Source organism: Pan paniscus, chromosome 10, assembly GCF_029289425.2.
Source record: "Pan paniscus chromosome 10, NHGRI_mPanPan1-v2.0_pri, whole genome shotgun sequence".
Taxonomy (NCBI): Eukaryota; Metazoa; Chordata; class Mammalia; order Primates; family Hominidae; genus Pan; species Pan paniscus.
This window is the reverse complement of record NC_073259.2, coordinates 37,064,031-37,082,172: the sequence shown is the minus strand read 5'-3', so window position 1 is coordinate 37,082,172 and position 18,142 is coordinate 37,064,031. Positions and strand designations below refer to the sequence as shown.

At 44.9% G+C, this 18,142-nt stretch overlaps 1 protein-coding gene across 38 annotated transcripts in view; it reads right to left on the bottom strand.

Annotated features, from left to right (window-relative positions):
- R3HDM2 (R3H domain containing 2) overlaps positions 1-18,142 on the bottom strand; it is a 177,596-nt gene that overhangs the window by 4,483 nt on the left and 154,971 nt on the right. For 25 of the 38 annotated variants that reach the window (XM_057299412.1, XM_034935587.3, XM_034935597.3 and 22 more), the window contains 7 exons: positions 14,248-14,349; positions 11,537-11,779; positions 11,108-11,234; positions 10,707-10,867; positions 10,086-10,240; positions 8,512-8,612; positions 635-804 (listed from right to left, as the gene is read on the bottom strand). In XM_057299412.1, the coding sequence (XP_057155395.1) occupies positions 635-804; positions 8,512-8,612; positions 10,086-10,240; positions 10,707-10,867; positions 11,108-11,234; positions 11,537-11,779; positions 14,248-14,349 (1,059 nt within the window). The remainder of the gene's footprint in view (positions 1-634; positions 805-8,511; positions 8,613-10,085; positions 10,241-10,706; positions 10,868-11,107; positions 11,235-11,536; positions 11,780-14,247; positions 14,350-18,142) is intronic. The other 13 variants (XM_034935602.3, XM_034935611.3, XM_055095492.2 and 10 more) reach the window with 1 other exon arrangement.

Sequence of the window (18,142 nt, the reverse complement as noted above, 5' to 3'; positions counted from 1 at the left end):
ACTCTGCCAAAGTCAGACTCTTCCTTCAAACTGCAACTTCAGTCCTTAATTCATTTATGCTATTTTATTTATTTATTTATTTATTTATTTATTTATTTATTTTGAGATGGAGTCTTGCTCTATCACCCAGACAGGCTGGAGTGCAGTGGTGCAATCTTGGCTCACTGCAACCTACACCTCCTGGGTTCAAGCGATTCTCCTGCCTCAGCCTTCCGAGTAGCTGGGATTACAGGTGCCCATCATCACGCCTGGCTAATTTTTTTATTTTCAGTAGAGACGGGGTATCACCACGTTGGTCTCAAACTCCTGACCTCAAGTGATCCTCCCGCCTTGTCCTCCCAAAGTGCTGGGATTACCGGTGTGCGCCACCATGCCTGGCCCATTTATGTTATTTTAATATCCATTTCTGGCATATTGATTTAAGTATTCTCTGAGCATTTTCAAGTGTGTATCCCACCTGCCACCTTATATATTAGGTTCCTTAAAAGAGGATGCTGTCTACTTCCTGTGTTTCTCCCCAGAAAGTACCCAGGAAAAGACATGTAAAAGAGGCTGCTCAGTCAATAGCAAACATTGCGCCCCGGGAAGAATACGGTCATCTCCTTGCCAAGACAAGGCTGAGTGCTGCACTCACCTGGGGGCTGCTGTCAGGACTGTACAGGTCTCCAGGCTTCTGCCCCCGCTGGTCCATGCTGTAGTATTTACAATGACTCCACTGGACCATGGATGGGTTCTGAGGGGGCTGGGGTCCATTAGGGACATTCAGCTGCATGACCACTACACCTGGTCCAGAAGGTGACACTCCTGAAGGGCAGGAAGAAAGCAGTTGGTTACAAATTCCAACTGTATTTTTGCCTTCCAACTAGCCCTGAGTGGGAAAGCAGCAAATAAATCCACCCATTGCCTCAGGGTCACTCAAGCTACGTCTTGCCAGGAACCTGAGATGGCTGCTGATGTGGCTTCTGACTCCATCTTCTCAAACCAGTAGAAGTTTGAGTGGAAGGGATATGAGCCCCAGATGCCAGTGCTCCCCTGGCCTTCACCTGGTGAGGGGTACTTTGGTATGCTTGGCAGAAAACTACTCCATTCTGTCAACGCTGGCTATAACCAAATGCCCAGGTCAGATTGCTCAAATGTCTAGGCATGGTACGGGTCCAGGTCTGGGCCACAGGCCAGGGCTGCAGACACGTGCAGGCTTTTCTGGTAATGGCTATAGATAAGGCAGTGACCTCTGGTTGTTCTGGAGAAGATAAATCCACATAGTTTCACTATGCCAGACCCAGAAATTACATCTTGGCCAAGAATGGGGTAAGCTGGGAAGCATTTTAAGCAGAGGGAATGGCATGGAGATGTATGTCATATTCAGGAACTGACAAATGATTCAAGGTGCTAAGACACAGGGGCCATATAGGGGAAGCAGTAGGAGATGAGACACGTTTATTTAACAAACTCTTATTGAACATTTGCTATGTGCTAGTTCCTATGTTGGGCACTGAGTGTACAAAAAACAAGGCTGTCCCTGCCCTGATAGAATGGACAGTCTATTAAAGAGTCAGACATTAAACAAATAGTTGGTGTCAGAGTTTGAAGCATATTCTGGTAAGATGTTTGGACTTTATCCTGTAGGTGTTGGGAGACCTATGCTTTGGAGAGCTAACTCAAACAGCCAAATGTAGGATAGCTAGGGAGAGAGACCAGCAGCAAGAAAGACCAGTTAGGAAGCTACTGAAGGTCGGGCACAGTGGCTCATGGCTGTAATCCCGGCACTTTGGGAAGCCAAGGCAGGTGGACTGCTTGAGCCCAGGAGTTCAAGACTAGCCTGGGAAACATGGTGAAACCCCATCTCTACAGAAAATACAAAAATGAGCTGGGCATGGTGGCAAGCACCTGTAGTCTCAGCAGCTCAGGAAGCTGAGGTGAGAGGATCACTTGAGCCTGGGAGGTCGAGGCTGCAGTGAGCCGTGATTATGCCATTGTACTCCAGACTGGGTGACAGAATGAGACCCTGCCTCAAAAAAAAAAAAAAAAAAAAAAAAAAGGCCTGCTGAAACAGAATGAAGAGATTTGAAATTAGGGCAATGCCAGCAGGAATGGAGTGAAAGTCAGACCCTCTGAAGGTTACACTGACAGGTTCAGGTGACTGACTGAATGCGACTTTGAGGTTTTGGCACTGGCAACCATGGATAGACTCATCCTCCCACAGGGTGGGAGAAGGGAAAGCCTTAATAAGGAGGAACATTAAGACCTAAAACTTCATGGTGAAAAGCAAGGTAAAGAGTCAGGGTCAAGCAGTTTGATGGACAGTCCCTGCTGGGAGGGATGGGCTGGAGCTCTGCTTCCCCGCAAGGGATTATCTAGAGTGAGGGTTTATTCCTGACCTCCCAGGCTATATTCCTGTTGAGGCTGAGTTCACACATGGGTGGTGGTGGAGAAATGGGAATTTGGGGTTACTAGCTTGAAAACCTGCTGCAATGCTGCTGTTTTCATGGCTCGATGCTCCAGGGCTGCCACTGCTGCTGTCATCAAATTGCTTCCTATGACGGGAAATGTTGCAGCCTCTGCCCTGGGCACCAGTCATGCTGGGAAGTGAGTGTGATTGTTTTTCTCAGGTAGTATCAGTCAAAAGAAAGGAAAAGAAATGGTGGGAGGTCTAAGAGAAGCTCAGGAGACAGCATCTGTCATATCATATTCCCCAGACCATTTGTACCCCTGACCCTCTAGGGTTCATCCAGTCAGAGAGCACAAATACTCAGTGCAACAGGCTCAGATATCCCCATCTCCTGCCAAGGTGGACAGAGTATTCATGGGCATAGGTTGTAGTAGGGCCATAGGAAAACTGCACAGTTGTGGAGTGTCATGCATTTAACAACTCTCCCCTTACTGTAGTTTTTCTGGGTATTTTATTTCCCCATCCTAAGAATCGCTCACCTGCTTCAACATCCTCTACCAACAAAATTGCAATTGACCTTATTCAAATACCTCATTGCTACTTGAGAGTCTAATGTAAAAATAATTAAATCTATTGTTTTTCTAGAAGGTATTCAAATACCTCATTGCTACCTGAGGGTCCAATGTAAGAATAATTAAATCTATTGTTTTTCTAGAAAGCAGCTCATAATCTGAGCCTAATGCCCTGGGCCAGGAAAGGTGGAGAAGGGGGTAAGTGTGTAGAGATAAGCATAAGCAAGGCAGTGGAAGCTCTAATACCAGCAGGTAGCCATAAGGAGCTATTAGGGAGGTCACAGGGAGAGGGAAAGAAAACAAAGTCCTCATATTATTATCTCTGATCCCAACAAAAACAAAGCCAGGGTTTTTAGTTGCAGCCTCTGTCCTGAGCTCCTCCCCACACTGAGTCCTCCCCTGCTGGCCTGAAGCATTGTTCCTTCACTTAGCTGAGAACGCAGAGCACTACTCCACTGATGAGCTGATTTTTATGCTTCTCTTCCTCGAGCCCAAAGCAGGTGGCATCTGTTAGCAGCTGAACTGTCACTACTTCTTAATAGACGTGGCAAAAAAAAAAAAAAGAAAAGAAAAACCCTCTGCCCAGTGACAGCACTTCCATATAATCACGTTGGGGGAAGGAGCATGGGTTGGCAGCCAGTGGGAAGGGGGAGCGGGGGTTGAATAAGGAAATCAATTTCAGCTTGAAAGCTCTGAAAGGAGAGGGGACGTGTGAATGGCTTTTTAAGTGGCATCATTAAACCTGGGCAGAAAGGTCGATTGGGCACAGCAAACCGCATAAATACAAACAGATGACATTTATGTCTGGCAGAATTGTTTTTCGTTTTTGTTTTTTTGTTTTTTTAAATCACTGAGGTAGAAGACTGATAGGCTTCTTACCACCAGAAATCACATCTATGGAAAGGAATTGTTTGGAGAAATAAAATCCACAGGCATCTTTCCCAAATTAAAAGATAGAATCCAATAATATCTTGGTATTTTTCCTTTTTTTGGTGGGGGAGTAGGATATCTTCACTAAATGGAAGACGAAAGAGCAGTCTCAGCTTTGGAAACCCCTCAGCTAAACAATGAGCCAGTAAATATGTGAGAGGCTATTTCTGTATGCATTTCACTCTGTCCATGCTGCTGTGTCACTGTGAGTTGGGAGTCTCTGTATAGGTATCACTGCCATTTCATGTCTGTGTGCATCTTCCCCAGACAAGCACCCCTGTAGAAACCTCAAGGGACCTGCAACCATCATTTTTATGGGAGAAGTTTTTCCTGGGGTTAGAGTTATGTCTCATACTATAGTGAAGGAATTAAAGTTCAGGCCTGGGGGTAAACAGGGCAACTACAAAAATGTATTAATAAACCAGAACAGTTGTTCCAGGAACAGCCAATCCTAATCCCTGCCTTTATTTTTGGAAAAGTGACCATGTTGCTACATGAGAGAAGGGCAGGCAACTGTCCTCTGAAGGTGACAGAGGGACCCTTGTGGGTTATGCCTGCTGTCTATCTTTTCAGTATAGGGTAAACGAGGCACAAGAAGCACTTGTTTCCCTTTTTCCACCTCCTCTTAGATTTCCACAAACAGGGATTAAAGACCTATAAGATCGATATGGTGAATTCAGTATTTTAGATGATACGGGTAGAACACAAGGTACCACTATCTAGGAAAAGTACAAGGGGTCAGTCAGAAGCCTAGGATCAACCAGGGTAACTAAGAACAAAGGAGATAAAACTGAGAAAATTCCAAAGAAGCAAGGAAAACAGACGATAAAGAGGGATTCCCCATTTCTTTTGACGTGGGAAGCCTACATTAATTATCTCTTTCTTCTAACCCTGGTCCAGATTTCTAGTGTTGCCAACTTCCAGAACTGTTGTTTTAGTTTACTTAAATTAACCTAGTATGACAGAGTAGGTAATGAAAAATTCTTTTCACTTGATTTGTTTATGGTTCAAAGATCTTGCATTTGAAGATGAATAGATGTAACCACAGTGACCCAATAGATATAAGGACATACCACAAAGGATACACACAAAAATGCACATACAAGTATACCTACATGTACATGCAGGAGAAAAAATGCCCCACAGTACCCAGCACCACCATAGGCTACAGTGCTTCTTGGAGCTGGTTTCTGCAATATCTATACCCCACTGGAAATTTGAAGGCCAAGTGCCCCTGGCAGACACTAGGAGAAACAGCCAGAGAGACCAATAACATAATAAAAGTTAAGGACTTTTGAATTAAAAACCTCAGCCTGTATGAAGGCGGAAGTCATTGCTCCTTTTTTTTTTGTTTTGAGACAGTCTCGCTATGTTGCCCAGGCTGGAGTGCAGTGGCGCAATCTCGGCTCACTGCAACCTCTGCCTCCTGGGTTCAAGCAATTCTCATGCCTCAGCCTTCCAAGTAGCTGGGATTACAGATGTGCACCCCCATGCCCAGCTAATTTTTGTATTTTTAGTAGAGATGGGGTTTTGCCATGTTGGCCAGGCTGGCTGGTCTCGAACTCCTGGCCTCAAGTGATCCACCCTCCTTGGCCTCCCAAAGTGATGGGATTACAGGCATGAGACACCATGCCTGGCCTGGAAGTCATTGCTCCTTAAAAGTAAGAACTGATCATGTCTAATGAGTAAGATTAATTCTGGAATCTACTCCACAGCATCCAACATAGTGACGGTACAAAAAATCTTCAAGTGAAAATATTCCATTTCTAAATGGGGAAAATTGACAAAATATCTCCCTCTCACCAGAAGAGGGCACTCTGACATTCCCACGATAGAGTGGAAAGGAGATGGTTGGAGGCTAAATTAAAACTTCCTGCCGAGGTGGGCAGATCATGAGGTCAGGAGATCAGGCCCATCCTGGCCAACATGGTGAACGCCGTCTCTACTAAAAATTTAAAAATTAGCCAGCTGTGGCGGCATGCGCCTGTAATCCCAGCTACTTGGGAGGCTGAGGCAGGAGAATTGCTTGAACCTGGGAGGCGGAGGCTGCAGTGAGCCGAGATCGCGCCACTGCACTCCAGCCTGGGCGACAGAGAGAGACTCTGTCTCAAAAAAAAAAAAAAAAAAAAAAAAAAGACTTCCTTCCCAGCTGGGCTGGGAAGCTGGCTCAACACCTGTAATCCTAGCACTTTGGGAGGCCGAGGCGGGCGGATCACCTGAGGTCAGGCGTTCAAGAACAGCCTGGCCAACATGATGAAACCCTGCCTCTACTAAAAAAAAAAAAAAAAAAAAAAAAATACAAAAATTAGCCAGGCATGGTGGCAGGCGCCTGTAGTCCCAGCTACTCGGGAGGCTGAGGGAGGAGAACTGCTTGAACCTGGGAGGTGGAGGTTGCAGTGAGCCGAGATTGCACCACTGCACTCCATCCTGGGTGACAGAGCAAGACTCTGTCTCAAAAAAAAAAAAAAAAAAAAGAAAAGAAAAGAAAAGAAAAAACAAAAGACTTCCTTCCAGATTTTTTTTTTTTTTTTTTTGAGACAGGGTCTTGCTCTCCATGATGACAGGGTGACATGACCATGATGCAGTGGCACCATCATAGATCACTGCAGCCTCAAACACCTGGGCTCAAGTGATCCTCCTGCCTCAGCCTCTCAAGTAGCTGGGACGAACTAAAAGCACATGCCACCATGCCCAACTAATTTTTAAATTTTTTGTAGAGATAGGGTCTTGCTTTGTTGCCCATGCTTGTCTCGAACTCCTGGCTTCAAGAAATTCTCCTGCCTTGGCCTCCCAAAGTGCTGGGATTACAGGTGTGTACCACTGCACACAGCCCCCTAAAGTTTCTTTAACTGCAGTGTACTGCTATTTGAGGGTAGGGTGAAAGGGATACAAACAAGGGCAGCTGTACTTGCGTGTTAGGGGAATTCTTGGCAAAGGCAGTGAAAGGCTGCATGGCATAAACTTATTAACTTCGAATGGCTGGCCTCTCCAAAGAGGGCCCTTAGCTGTGTAACATGATGTCCATTTATTTTCCACTGGAGAGAAAGAAATTGAGTAAAAAAAAGTGTTGAAAATGTGTTGAAGACTCAGTATGGGATGCGGAAAGTCAAAAGACCCAAATTCAAGTTAGAGGATTGTGACTTTAGGCAAGTCATTTAATTTCTTTGAGTTTTAAATTTCCTCGTCACAAAGTTATGGTGAGAATTAAAATGTTACAATGTATGTGAGCACACAACAAAAGCTGCTAAACAAATCTAAGCTCTAAGTTAAAAAGCATTTTATCAACTTCCCTCACCCTCCCAAGAGAAAAGAAATGCTGTCTATACGAAGGATAAGTATAGAAGACACAGGTCTTCTGTGTCTTCATTTCGTGACCCAAAGGCATGTGAGTATAGTGCTAGATTCAGAAAAAAAAAAAAAAGAAAAAAAAGAAAAGAAAAGAAAAAGAAAAAAGAAAAACAAAGAAAACTAAGAATGCAGAGACATAGCTTTTCAGGGCTGAGGCAACCAATGTCATTTCTTTTTTTTTCCCCCTAGAGACAGGGTCCCACTCCCTATCTGGGTCCATCCAGGCTGGAGTGCAATGGCACGATGCCAGCTCCTTACAGCCTCAACCTCCCAGGCTCAAGCGATTGTTCCCCTCAGACTCCTGAGCAGCTGTTACTACTGGGTGCGTCACCACTCTTGGCTTGTTTTTTTTTTTTTTTGAGATGGAGTCTCGCTTTGTCGCCCAGGCTGGAGTGCAGTGGCGCGATCTCAGCTCACTGCAAGCTCCGCCTCCCGGGTTCAAGCATTTCTTGTGCCTCAGCCTCCCAGGTAGCTGGGATTACAGATGCACGCCACCATGCCCAGCTAATTTTTGTATTTTTAATAGAAGTGGGGTTTCACCATGTTTGCCAGGCTGGTCTTGAACTCCTGACCTCAGGTGATCTGCCCGTCTTGGCCTCCCAAAGTGTTGGGATTACAGGTGTGAGCCTCTGCACCTGGCCATAATTTTTCTTTTTTTTTTTTTTGAGACGGAGTCTTGCTCTGTTGCCCAGGCTGGAGTGCAGTGGCATGAGCTGCAACCTCTGCCTCCCAGGTTCAAGTGATTCTCGTGCCTCAGCCTCCTAAGTAGCCGGATGACAAGTGTGCACCACCATGCCTGGCTAATTTTTGTATTTTTAGTAGAGATGGGGTTTTACCATGTTGGCCAGGCTGGTCTCAAACTCCTGGGCTCAAGCGATCCACCCGCCTTGGCCTCCCAAAGTGCTGGGATTACAGGCATGAGCCACCATGCCTGGCCTTTTAAAAAAGTTTTTTTAGTAGAGTCAAAGTCTTGCTATGTTGCCCAGGCTGGTCTCAAACTCCTCAGCTCAAGTGATCCTCCTGCCTTGGCCTCCCAAAGTGTTGGGATTACAGGTGTGAGCCAGTGTGCCTGGCCCCAGTGTCATCTTGAGAGGTCAGCTTCAGTACCCTTGGAAAACACCAGCTAAGACTGTTTTTTCTTTGTGATGGAGTCACAGTGGGGACAGACCCAATACCTGAACTCTTTTTGCCCTTCCCAGCTCTAGAGCACAAGCCCTTCAGCAATGTTTGCTCTTGCCAGTGCCCAAGACCCACAGTTCCTTATCCTCTTACCTGAGTACTGCTGTGGCATCTGTGGTGGACTGCAGGGAGAGGGAGACTGAGGCATCTGGTACTGCTCAGAGCCAGGGGGTTGCAGAAACCCTACAGAAGAGCTGGGAAGACAGAGAAGAGAGGAGTGGTGAAGCAGTAGAGGGATGAACACAGCTCCTGGCAAACAGCTGCTGCTTCCTGGTCCTCCCCTATGGGAAGCAGAGGCAACTTCAAGCCATTCCCAGACCAATTTGCCATGCAATTTCTAAAATCACTCATCAGTTCAAAGTTAATTATATGTATTTGTACTTGATCATCTTTCAATTAGGAAGCTGCTAATCAGTGCTACAGATGGAATGTTAGTGACACATGCTCTTCCCAACACTGGAAACACCAGACACACATACATGCACATATGCACACACACAGATTCCAAGAAACACAATAGAAACACAGACAAAGAGAGTGTCACAGACACAGACACAGAGTGCTAGAAAGAGATGGGTAAAAAAAAACAACACAAAAACTAAGGATTGCTAATTATTTTTGGCCTAAAAAAAAAGTCAGTTGGGTGCAGTGGCTTACGCCTGTAATCCCAGCACTTTGGGAGGCCAAGGCAGGCGGATCATGAGGTCAGGAGTTCGAGACCAACCTGGCCAACATGGCGAAACCCCGTCTCTACTAAAAATACAAAAATTAGCTGGGCATGGTGGCACACACCTGTAGTCCCAGCTACTCAGGAGGCTGAGACAGGAGAATTGCTTGAACCCAGGAGGTAGAGGTTGCAGTGAGCTGAGATTGTCATTGCACTCCAGCCTGGGTAACAAGAGCAAGACTCCATCTCAAAAAGAAAAGAAAAGTCAAAAACAAATATAGTCACATAAAGACAAATAGAAAAAAAAAAAACGCCACAAAACTCAAAACAACCTGGAGACATATATAGAAAAAGACAAAGGTAAATGCACATATACTGGGAGACAGGCATACAGAAACACGTGGAGTTGCCCAGACTCTAGTTCTTGTTCCACCTCTGCCTCTAACTAGCTATGTTAATTTAGGTAAAATTTTTAACAGCCCTAGCTGGAATTTCCTCATTTAAAAATGAGAGAAAAATAAGACAAGGGGAGTGGACTAGATGATTTCTAAGGTGCCTTCTACCACTAAAAATTCTATTCACTATGACCTATATTCAGTTATATATAAATAGATACAGAAATAGACACACCATCAGTTTCATTGATAAACAGAGGTACATGGAAAAATTTACACATCACAGTCCAAAAAAATTTCTTCTCTTAATGATGAGCAGTCTCTATCCTCTAGTTCTGAGTCCCATTCTTTTGAAAAATAAAAATGGAGGAAATCATAAATTATAAGTCTCTGAAGCAGGAATTTTTTTCTGCTGATAACCTCTTATGCACATGTCAAATCAATAAGTGAAAAGGATAATGAACTCCCTCATATTCTACCTGCTTTAGGGAACTACTGGGATCTTTACCCCTGCCTTTCTTAGGCCAGTGGAAACAAAACCATGATGCAACCGTTGCTGAAGGTCTATGGGAGATGTCCTGTCCTGGCTCTCTGGGAGTCCTCACCTCGTACCATTCTGCTGAGCAGGTGGGATCATGCTATAGTACACTGGTACCCCCGCTGCTGGGAGGCCTCCTTGCACAGACTGGCTCACAGGGACCAGCATGGGTTGCTGGAAAGGCGGCTGGACCACATTTTGCGAGTCACTACCCACTGGAACCTGGGTGAGAAAGAGAAGAGAAAGAATCACATTCGCATTCACATTGAGCTCATGCAGAAACAGCCTAGTCATCACGAGATCAGGGCATTACAACTTCCTTCCCTACCTTAGATCCTCCTCCTGTTTTCCCCATCTGCCTAAAGAAAATGTTTCCAGAGCTGTCTCTATTTCTGCCTTCTTCAAATACCACCCTTGGGCATCTGACATAAAGAAAGGAGCCTGATTTCCTTTAGCCACTACTTTCCTGGGCATATACTCATTCCATGGCTGTATAAAGACCAAACAATTTAAAGATTCTTCTAAAACTCCATGGGCTTTCCGTCATAGGAAAAAAAAACCTAAAAATTCTAGGGGAAAGTAGACACTATTTTAGTATTGGAGTTTTTAGTATGGATGACCCTGGGAGGCTCTCCTTTTCCTCATGCCAAGGACTGCGGTGATCCTTCCCAATGCAGAATGTACCCACTTGGTAAGAAGGCAGTGGAGTGTACTGAACCACCAGGCCTTGCATCTGGCCCCCCATGCTGCTCCTCTGGCTGCTGAGCAGGCCCTGGTTCTGTGGCTGCTGGACCCCAATCATGCCTTGGTAAGCCGCCTGCTGCTGGTTAGGCATCATGGGCTGTAAACCTAGAGATGGGCAAGGCAGAAAATACATTAGTATGAATGTTTAGGAGGTCACACTCTATCTGTAATTTCCTTCTCCATTCTATTTTATCTTTCTTTTTCTGGAGAGCATAGGTCTGTTCTTAGGACCCTAATCATTCCTGCCCCTAGACCCACCTTCATTTTAATGGAGAAGGTACTTCTTTCTTTCCTGGTGTGCCCTTCCCTTATTCACTGCCTTCTTAAACCAGTGGTTTCTCTTACCAGGCTGCTGGGATGGCTGAGGCAGCTGCTGACCACGTTGGGGGCTATAGGCCACCGGGTGAGAGAGAGGTCGATATTGCTGGTTGGAGTTAGGATATTGTCCAGGGGGATAGTAAGAAACCTGGATCTATGGTGAGAGGAGACAGATGTGTGAGAAGTCCCTAAAATTCAGCCGCAACATCAGCATACTACTATAAATGCCTCAAGATTGATGGCCAGAAATATGTAAATGGAGATATTTTGGACCTGCAATTGCAGTAAAACAAGGATTTATGTTATATAGAAAGAAGACTTTCTGGCTAGAACAACTCTCAAGTGCAAGGTAGGGAGAGGTATTCCCTCTGGTCTGTCTAAACTGGAGGAATAAAGAAAGTATAATACTAGACAAACTGAATTAAGTGATTTAAGCTGGGAACTGGAGCTGCTCACCTGTTGAGGGGGCTGCATGTACCCCTGGGGTGGCAGAACTTGCTGAGTAGGTGGTGCATGGCTAGAGGTGGAATAGTTGGAAGTGGGGAGGGGCTGACCCGTGGAAGCCATGATGAAGCTAGTCTGCTGAGGGTGCTGGGAGATAAGTGGGGTCTGGAATAGAGCTGCAGATGGGTCAGCTGCTTCAGTAGAACCTTGGCGACTAAGGCTCATTTGTCCAAAGGGGTTGCTGAGGTCATCTGCCTGTTGAGAGAGTATAAGACACAGGACTGGGGCTGTATCAAACCTCATGTCTTTGGCTTCAACATAGACAGAGATAAATAGCAATGCTTTTTACAACCTTCTTTAAAACAATGGGGGATAGTCCTACCTCTGTGCTGTGCTATGAATTGAATAGCTGTTGAAGTCCAACTCCAGAGCCAGTCTCTCTATCACATATGAGGTAACAATGGTGACCCTGATTATAATTGTGTGTTTTTTTGTTTTTTTGAGACACAGTCTCATTTTGTTGCCCAGCCTGGAGTGCAGTGGCTCAATCCCAGCTCACTGCAACCTCCGCCTCCCAGGTTTAAGCAATTCTCGTGCCTCACCCTTCTGAGTAGCTGGGATTACAGGCTCCTGCCACCAAACCCGGCTAATTCTTGTTTTTTTTTGTTTTGTTTTGTTTTGTTTTTTGTTTTTTTTGAGATGGAGTTTTGGTTCTTGTTGCCCAGGCTGTAGTGCAATGGTGCAGTCTCGGCTCACTGCAACCTCTGCCACCCAGGTTCAAGCAATTCTCCTGCCTCAGCCTCCCGAGTAGCTGGGATTACAGGCATGTGCCACCAAGCCCAGCTAATTTTTTTTGTATTTTTAGTAGAGTCGGGGTTTCACCATGTTGGCCAGGCTGGTCTCAAACTCCTGACCTCAGGTGGATCCACCTGCCTCAGCCTCCCAAAGTGTTTGGATTACAGGCGTGAGCCACCGCACCAGCCTTATTCTTGTATTTTTAGTAGAGACGGGATTTCACCATGTTGGCCAGGCTGGTCTTAAACTCCTGAACTCAAGTGATCAGCCCGCCTCAGCCTCCCAAAGTGCTGGGATTACAAGTGTGAGCCACCGCGCCTGGCCTATGATTGTTGTTAGGGTTAGTCCTTGGGAGATGGGAGCTATGACACAATTACTGTATATAGAAAAAACAGGACAAACTAGCGGCTTAACGAAAAAGATTAAAGAGTCTTTCCATTTCCTGTTTTCCTTATGCCCCCAACCATAAAAAGGCCCCTACATTGCCACAAATCCTGTTTTTATAATAAAGGACCCAGATAACACCTTGAGTGGATCATGGGTAGCTAGGTTCATGTGCCTTCACAGCTCTGCCTATGCAGCAGCAAGACTGGGGGCTCCCACTCCTGCTGCTTATCTCCTTACTCCCTCTGGAGGTCATTTCCACCTTTGTTCTCTGACACTAGCCTAGAATTCTCCTGCCCTTCAGAAACTACTTCCAATTCTCACCTCCAAAAGGAGGGCAGAGTGAGTGGCTAAGCTGGAGGATAAGACTGACTGGCCAGGCTGTAATAGCCTTCTCTCTCAGCTCTCTTTCCTAAGCAGCAAGGGTGATGGTGTTCCATCTCTCACTCATATGGTGATAGGTTAGAGTTTGTTAGCTTCCTTTTCCCTTCTGCTCCCTGGACAGTAATACACACACACACACACACACACACACACACACACACACACACACACACACACACCCCTAGCAGAAACCAAAAGACAATGCTTTTCTGTAGTTTCATTCCATTTTCAAGGATCTGATCTTCAAGTTAGCTGTTTTGCTACTTATTGGGCAGGAATAGATGACAAGTGAACTGGACTGCAGATTATTTTGAACTCGATATTCCAGGACAATCAACATGGAAATAAGAGGTAGGAGGAGGGAGAGGATTCTAGAGAAAAAGTAGATGTTAAGACAGAGCAAAACAATTCAGGGCTCCTACAACTATGATGGAAGTTATCAACTATGGGGCAAATCAGATCTTCAAAGGATTTGTAGAGTACAAACGATTTAAACAGCATGTGCTACACAATGGATGAGGATTTTTAAAATATAAACTGACATGGTAAAACAGGGGAACAGTTTAAGTTTTTGCCAGTGATACCAGAGAAGTCTGCAATTGCATTTTTTTTTTTTTGAGACGGAGTCTTGCTCTGTTGTCCAGGCTGGAGTGCAGTGGTGGTGCGATCTCGGCTCACTGCAACCTCAGCCTCCCAGGTTCAAGCGATTCTCCTGCCTCAGCCTCTCAAGTAGCTAGGACTACAGGTGTGTGCCACCACGCCCGGCCTGTGTTTTTATTTTTAAAGGAAATTATAGAGAACCATTCTGTATAGAAGAAACTAGGTTCCTCAGACATGCCTAGGGAGCAAATTAGATTTAGGATGTACATCGTAGAGATGAGGAGCCTAGGTTATACCAACATCCAATTTCATTCTCTGTCCTGAAACTTGGGGGAACACAGTGTTCCTCTGTCTTACATTTAAGCATCTTTTGATGTGCTGTGATGAGGCCATTAGCATGGAGTATAGTTCAGCCTGTGCTGGTCCCTCAAGAAGAAATAGCTTTCAATATGCCCTCCAAAAGCACAACATGCTTACAAGGCCATCACAGACTGACCCAGACATACCTACAGATACAGGCCACACATGAACAAGACAAAAAGGGGGAATGGAGTTTATACCATGTTGTACTGCTGGGGCGGAGAGACTGGCAGAAGGACTTGGGGACAGGAGCTTGGAGAGAACTGAACAGGCTGCGGAGAGGGCTGCAGAGCCGGGACTGGCTGTGGGCCAGCAGAGAGGCATGTGGAAAAGGGAAGAGAAAAGAGAGGTGGGAAGCGGGGGGTGGGGTGGGGGGGGGTGCGGGCAGAGATGGGGAGGGAAAGGGAAGGAACAATAAGGTTAATAATCATAGAAGAAATTTCACATGAGTAGCACGACTGCTGAGCAGGTAGGTGACCAAGCCCGGGACAGCTTGAAGATTTAACATCTCTTTGACAAACAGGCAATCTCTCTTATCAGGGGAGACCTGCTGCACTCCCTTCCCCATTAGCCATTCAGAACTCTGCAGCTGTTGTGAGCAATCTGAGGACTCTCAGGGTCAGGGTCTGCTGTCTGATTCCAAATACAGCTTTTCCCAAAGCAGTTTTTCTGAACACACAATTCCTGGGGAGCATGATCATAACCCTCCTTGACTGCCCACTTGAGAAGAGATTCCTGTCTGCATTGCTGCACTGCTTCTGCAGGAAGGGTCATCCAAGGTCTGGCTCAGCTGCTCCTGATTTCACACCACAGCTCTCCTAGAGGAAATACTCATTCAAAAGGATCATCTCCCTCCCAAGGGCAGAGAAGGAAAAAACACCCAAGATCGTGCCTGCTTCTGGCTACTTCCTTCCACTCCATGATTGCTCCTCCAGGCTGTGACAGCAATATGAAAAATCCACCTCCAACCCCAAGCAAACAGGAAGGATTTAGGAATAAAATATAAATAGCTTAGCTTTAGTTTTTGTCCCTTCAGTCCTCCTTCACTAGCCTCAAGCAGGAGGATTTGTTTACTAGGAACATAGAGTGTTCTAAATCAACTAGTGGGTAGTTATTATTTTTTCCTTCCCTTCTTCCCCTCCAGGCATTTTGATCACCTCATCAGTTCTCCAGTCATAGTCCCTGGTGGTAGGAGAGATGAGAGAAGGAGAGAGGCAAGGAAGGGGGGAAAATAACATGGGTATATATTATCTTATTACATACATTGTCTCATTACAGCCTCACACAAGAATCCTATAGGGAGATATAACTTGTATTTGCAAATAAAAAAGGCTCAGATAAATTAAATCACTCATCTAGGCTTACACAGTTAATATGGCAGAGCTGAGGTTGAAATCCAGTTCTTCCTGGCATAGGTTCTCTCCACTCCACTCTAGTAGTGGGGAGGAGGTGAAGGAAGAAGTCAAGGAGAATTATCCAAGCACCTGCCACAGGCTCCTCCCTCCACATTTAGAGCATTAAGATGTGTGGGGCCATGGTATCAATATCCTCTCCTGTCACACATCTCCAGAGTTTCTTTCACAGAAGGGACTAACAGTTCAGGAGGCAGAGTACAGGAATTAGAAGACTCCCCAAAGAGGAGAATACTCTGGAGGTCTCAGCAGAGGATCTGATATCTGATTTAAATAAAATGTAAGTAATTTTGGTTAGGTAAAATTATTGAGAATCCACTGTGTGACCTGGAAGAGTTGCTGCTGTAGCCTTGAAAATAAACTCTTAGCTCTACTGGCACACCTATTTTCTGTCAGACAATGGCATTCCAAATATAACTGATGGACAAGATGTTCAGTATTAGCTGCTTATACTGGTGGCTTTCATACACATTTTCTATTATCCCAATTCTCTTCATTCTTTTGGAGGAGAGTCTATCTTGGTTCAGGCATATATATTCTGTGGAAAAAAGGACAGTAAAGTGGTTAAAAAAAAAATGGCTGCCTGCGGTGGCTCACACCTGTAATCCCAACACTTTGGGAGGCTGAGGTGGGCAGACCACCTGAGTCGAGACCAGCCTGCCCAACACGGTGAAACCCCATTTCTACTAAAAATACAAAAATTAGCTGCGCATGGTGGCACATGCCTGTAGTCCTAGCTACTCAGGAGGCTGAGGCAGGAGAATCGCTTGAACCTGGGAGGCAGAGGTTGCAGTGAGCTGAGATCGCACCACCACTGCACTCCAGCCTGGGCAACAGAGCAAGACTCCGTCTCAAACAAAACAAAACAAAACAAAACAAAACAAAACTGTGCCTGTTTTCCCCACACTTGTAAGTTGTGACTAAAGAGTAAAGTGAGAAGAAGTGATGCTCCTCTTAGGCCTCCCCTAACTGGGGAAGGGCAGTGATACGGGCAGGGATAGCAGTGCTATTTTTTTAGTTACTCCACAGCTATCCTCAGCCATAGTTCTCTTCTTGAAGGGTGTCAAACTGCAAAGCCAGGGAAGCTCTGAAAAACCATGAGGAAATTTATTTAAACAAAACTTAGGAATATACCTAACCAAGGAGTTGAAAGACCTCTACATGGAAAACTACAAAACACTGCTGAAAGAAATCATAGATGATACAAACAGATGGAAACACATCTCATGCTCATGGATGGGTAGAATCAATATTGTAAAAATGACCATACTGCCAAAAGCAATCTACAAATTCAATGCAATCCCCATCAAAATACCACCATCATTCTTCGCAGAATTACAAAAAAAAAAAATTCTAAAATTCATATGGAACAAAAAAAGAGCCCCCATAGCCAAAGCAAGACTAAGTAAAAAGAACAAATCTGGAGGCAACATACTACCTGATTTCAAAGTATACTATAAGGTTATAGTGACCAAAACAGCATGGTACTGGTAAAAACCCTTCTAGATGTTGGCTTAGGCAACGATTTCATGACCAAGAACCCAAAACCAAATGCAATAAAAACAAAGATAAATAGTTGGGACTTAATTAAACTAAAAAACGTTTGCATGGAAAAAAAAAAAAACAAACAAAAAACAGCAGAGGAAACAGACAAACCACAAAGTGGGAGAAAATCTTCACAATCTGTACATCTGACAAAAGACTAATATCCAGAATCTACGACGAACTCAAATAAATCAGTAAGAAAAAAACAATCCCATCAAAAAGTGGGCTAAGGACATGAATAGACAATTCTCAAAAGAAGATATACAAATGGCCAACAAATATATGAAAAAATGCTCAACATCACTAATGATCAGGGAAATCCATATCAAAACCACAATGTGATACCACCTTACTCCTGCAAGAATGGTCATAATCAAAAAATCAAAAAACAGCAGATGTTGGCATGGATGCAGTGTCAGGGAACACTTCTACACTGCTGGTGGGAATGTAAACTAGTACAGCCACTATGGAAAACAATGTGGAGATTCCTTAAAGAACTAAAAGTAGGGCCGGGTGCAGTGGCTCATGCCTGTAATCCCAGCACTTTGGGAGGCCAAGGCGGGCGGATCATGAGGTCAGAAGGTCGAGACCATCCTGGCTAACATGGTGAAACCCCGTTTCTACTAAAAATACAAAAAATTAGCTGGGTGTGGTGGTGGTTGCCTGTAGTCCTAGCTACTCGGGAGGCTGAGGCACGAGAATGGCATGAACCCGGAGCTTGCAGTGAGTCAAGATCGCGCCACTGCACTCCAGCCTGGGCGACAGAGCGAGACTCCATCTAAAAAAAAAAAAAAAAAAAGAACTAAAAGTAGAACTACCATTTGATTCAGGAATCCCACAACTGGGTATCTACCCAGAGGAAAAAAAGTCATACAAAAAAGATACTTGCATGTGCATGTTTATAGCAGCACAATTCACAATTGCAAAATCATGGAACCAACCCAAATGCCCATCAATCAATGAGTGGGTAAAGAAACTGTGGTATATACACACAATGGAATACTATGCAGCTATAAAAAGGAATGAATTAACAGCATTTGCAGTGACCTGGATGAGATTGGAGACTATTATTCTAAGTGAAGTAACTCAGGAATGGAAAACCAAACATCGCATGTTCTCACTGATATGTGGGAGCTAA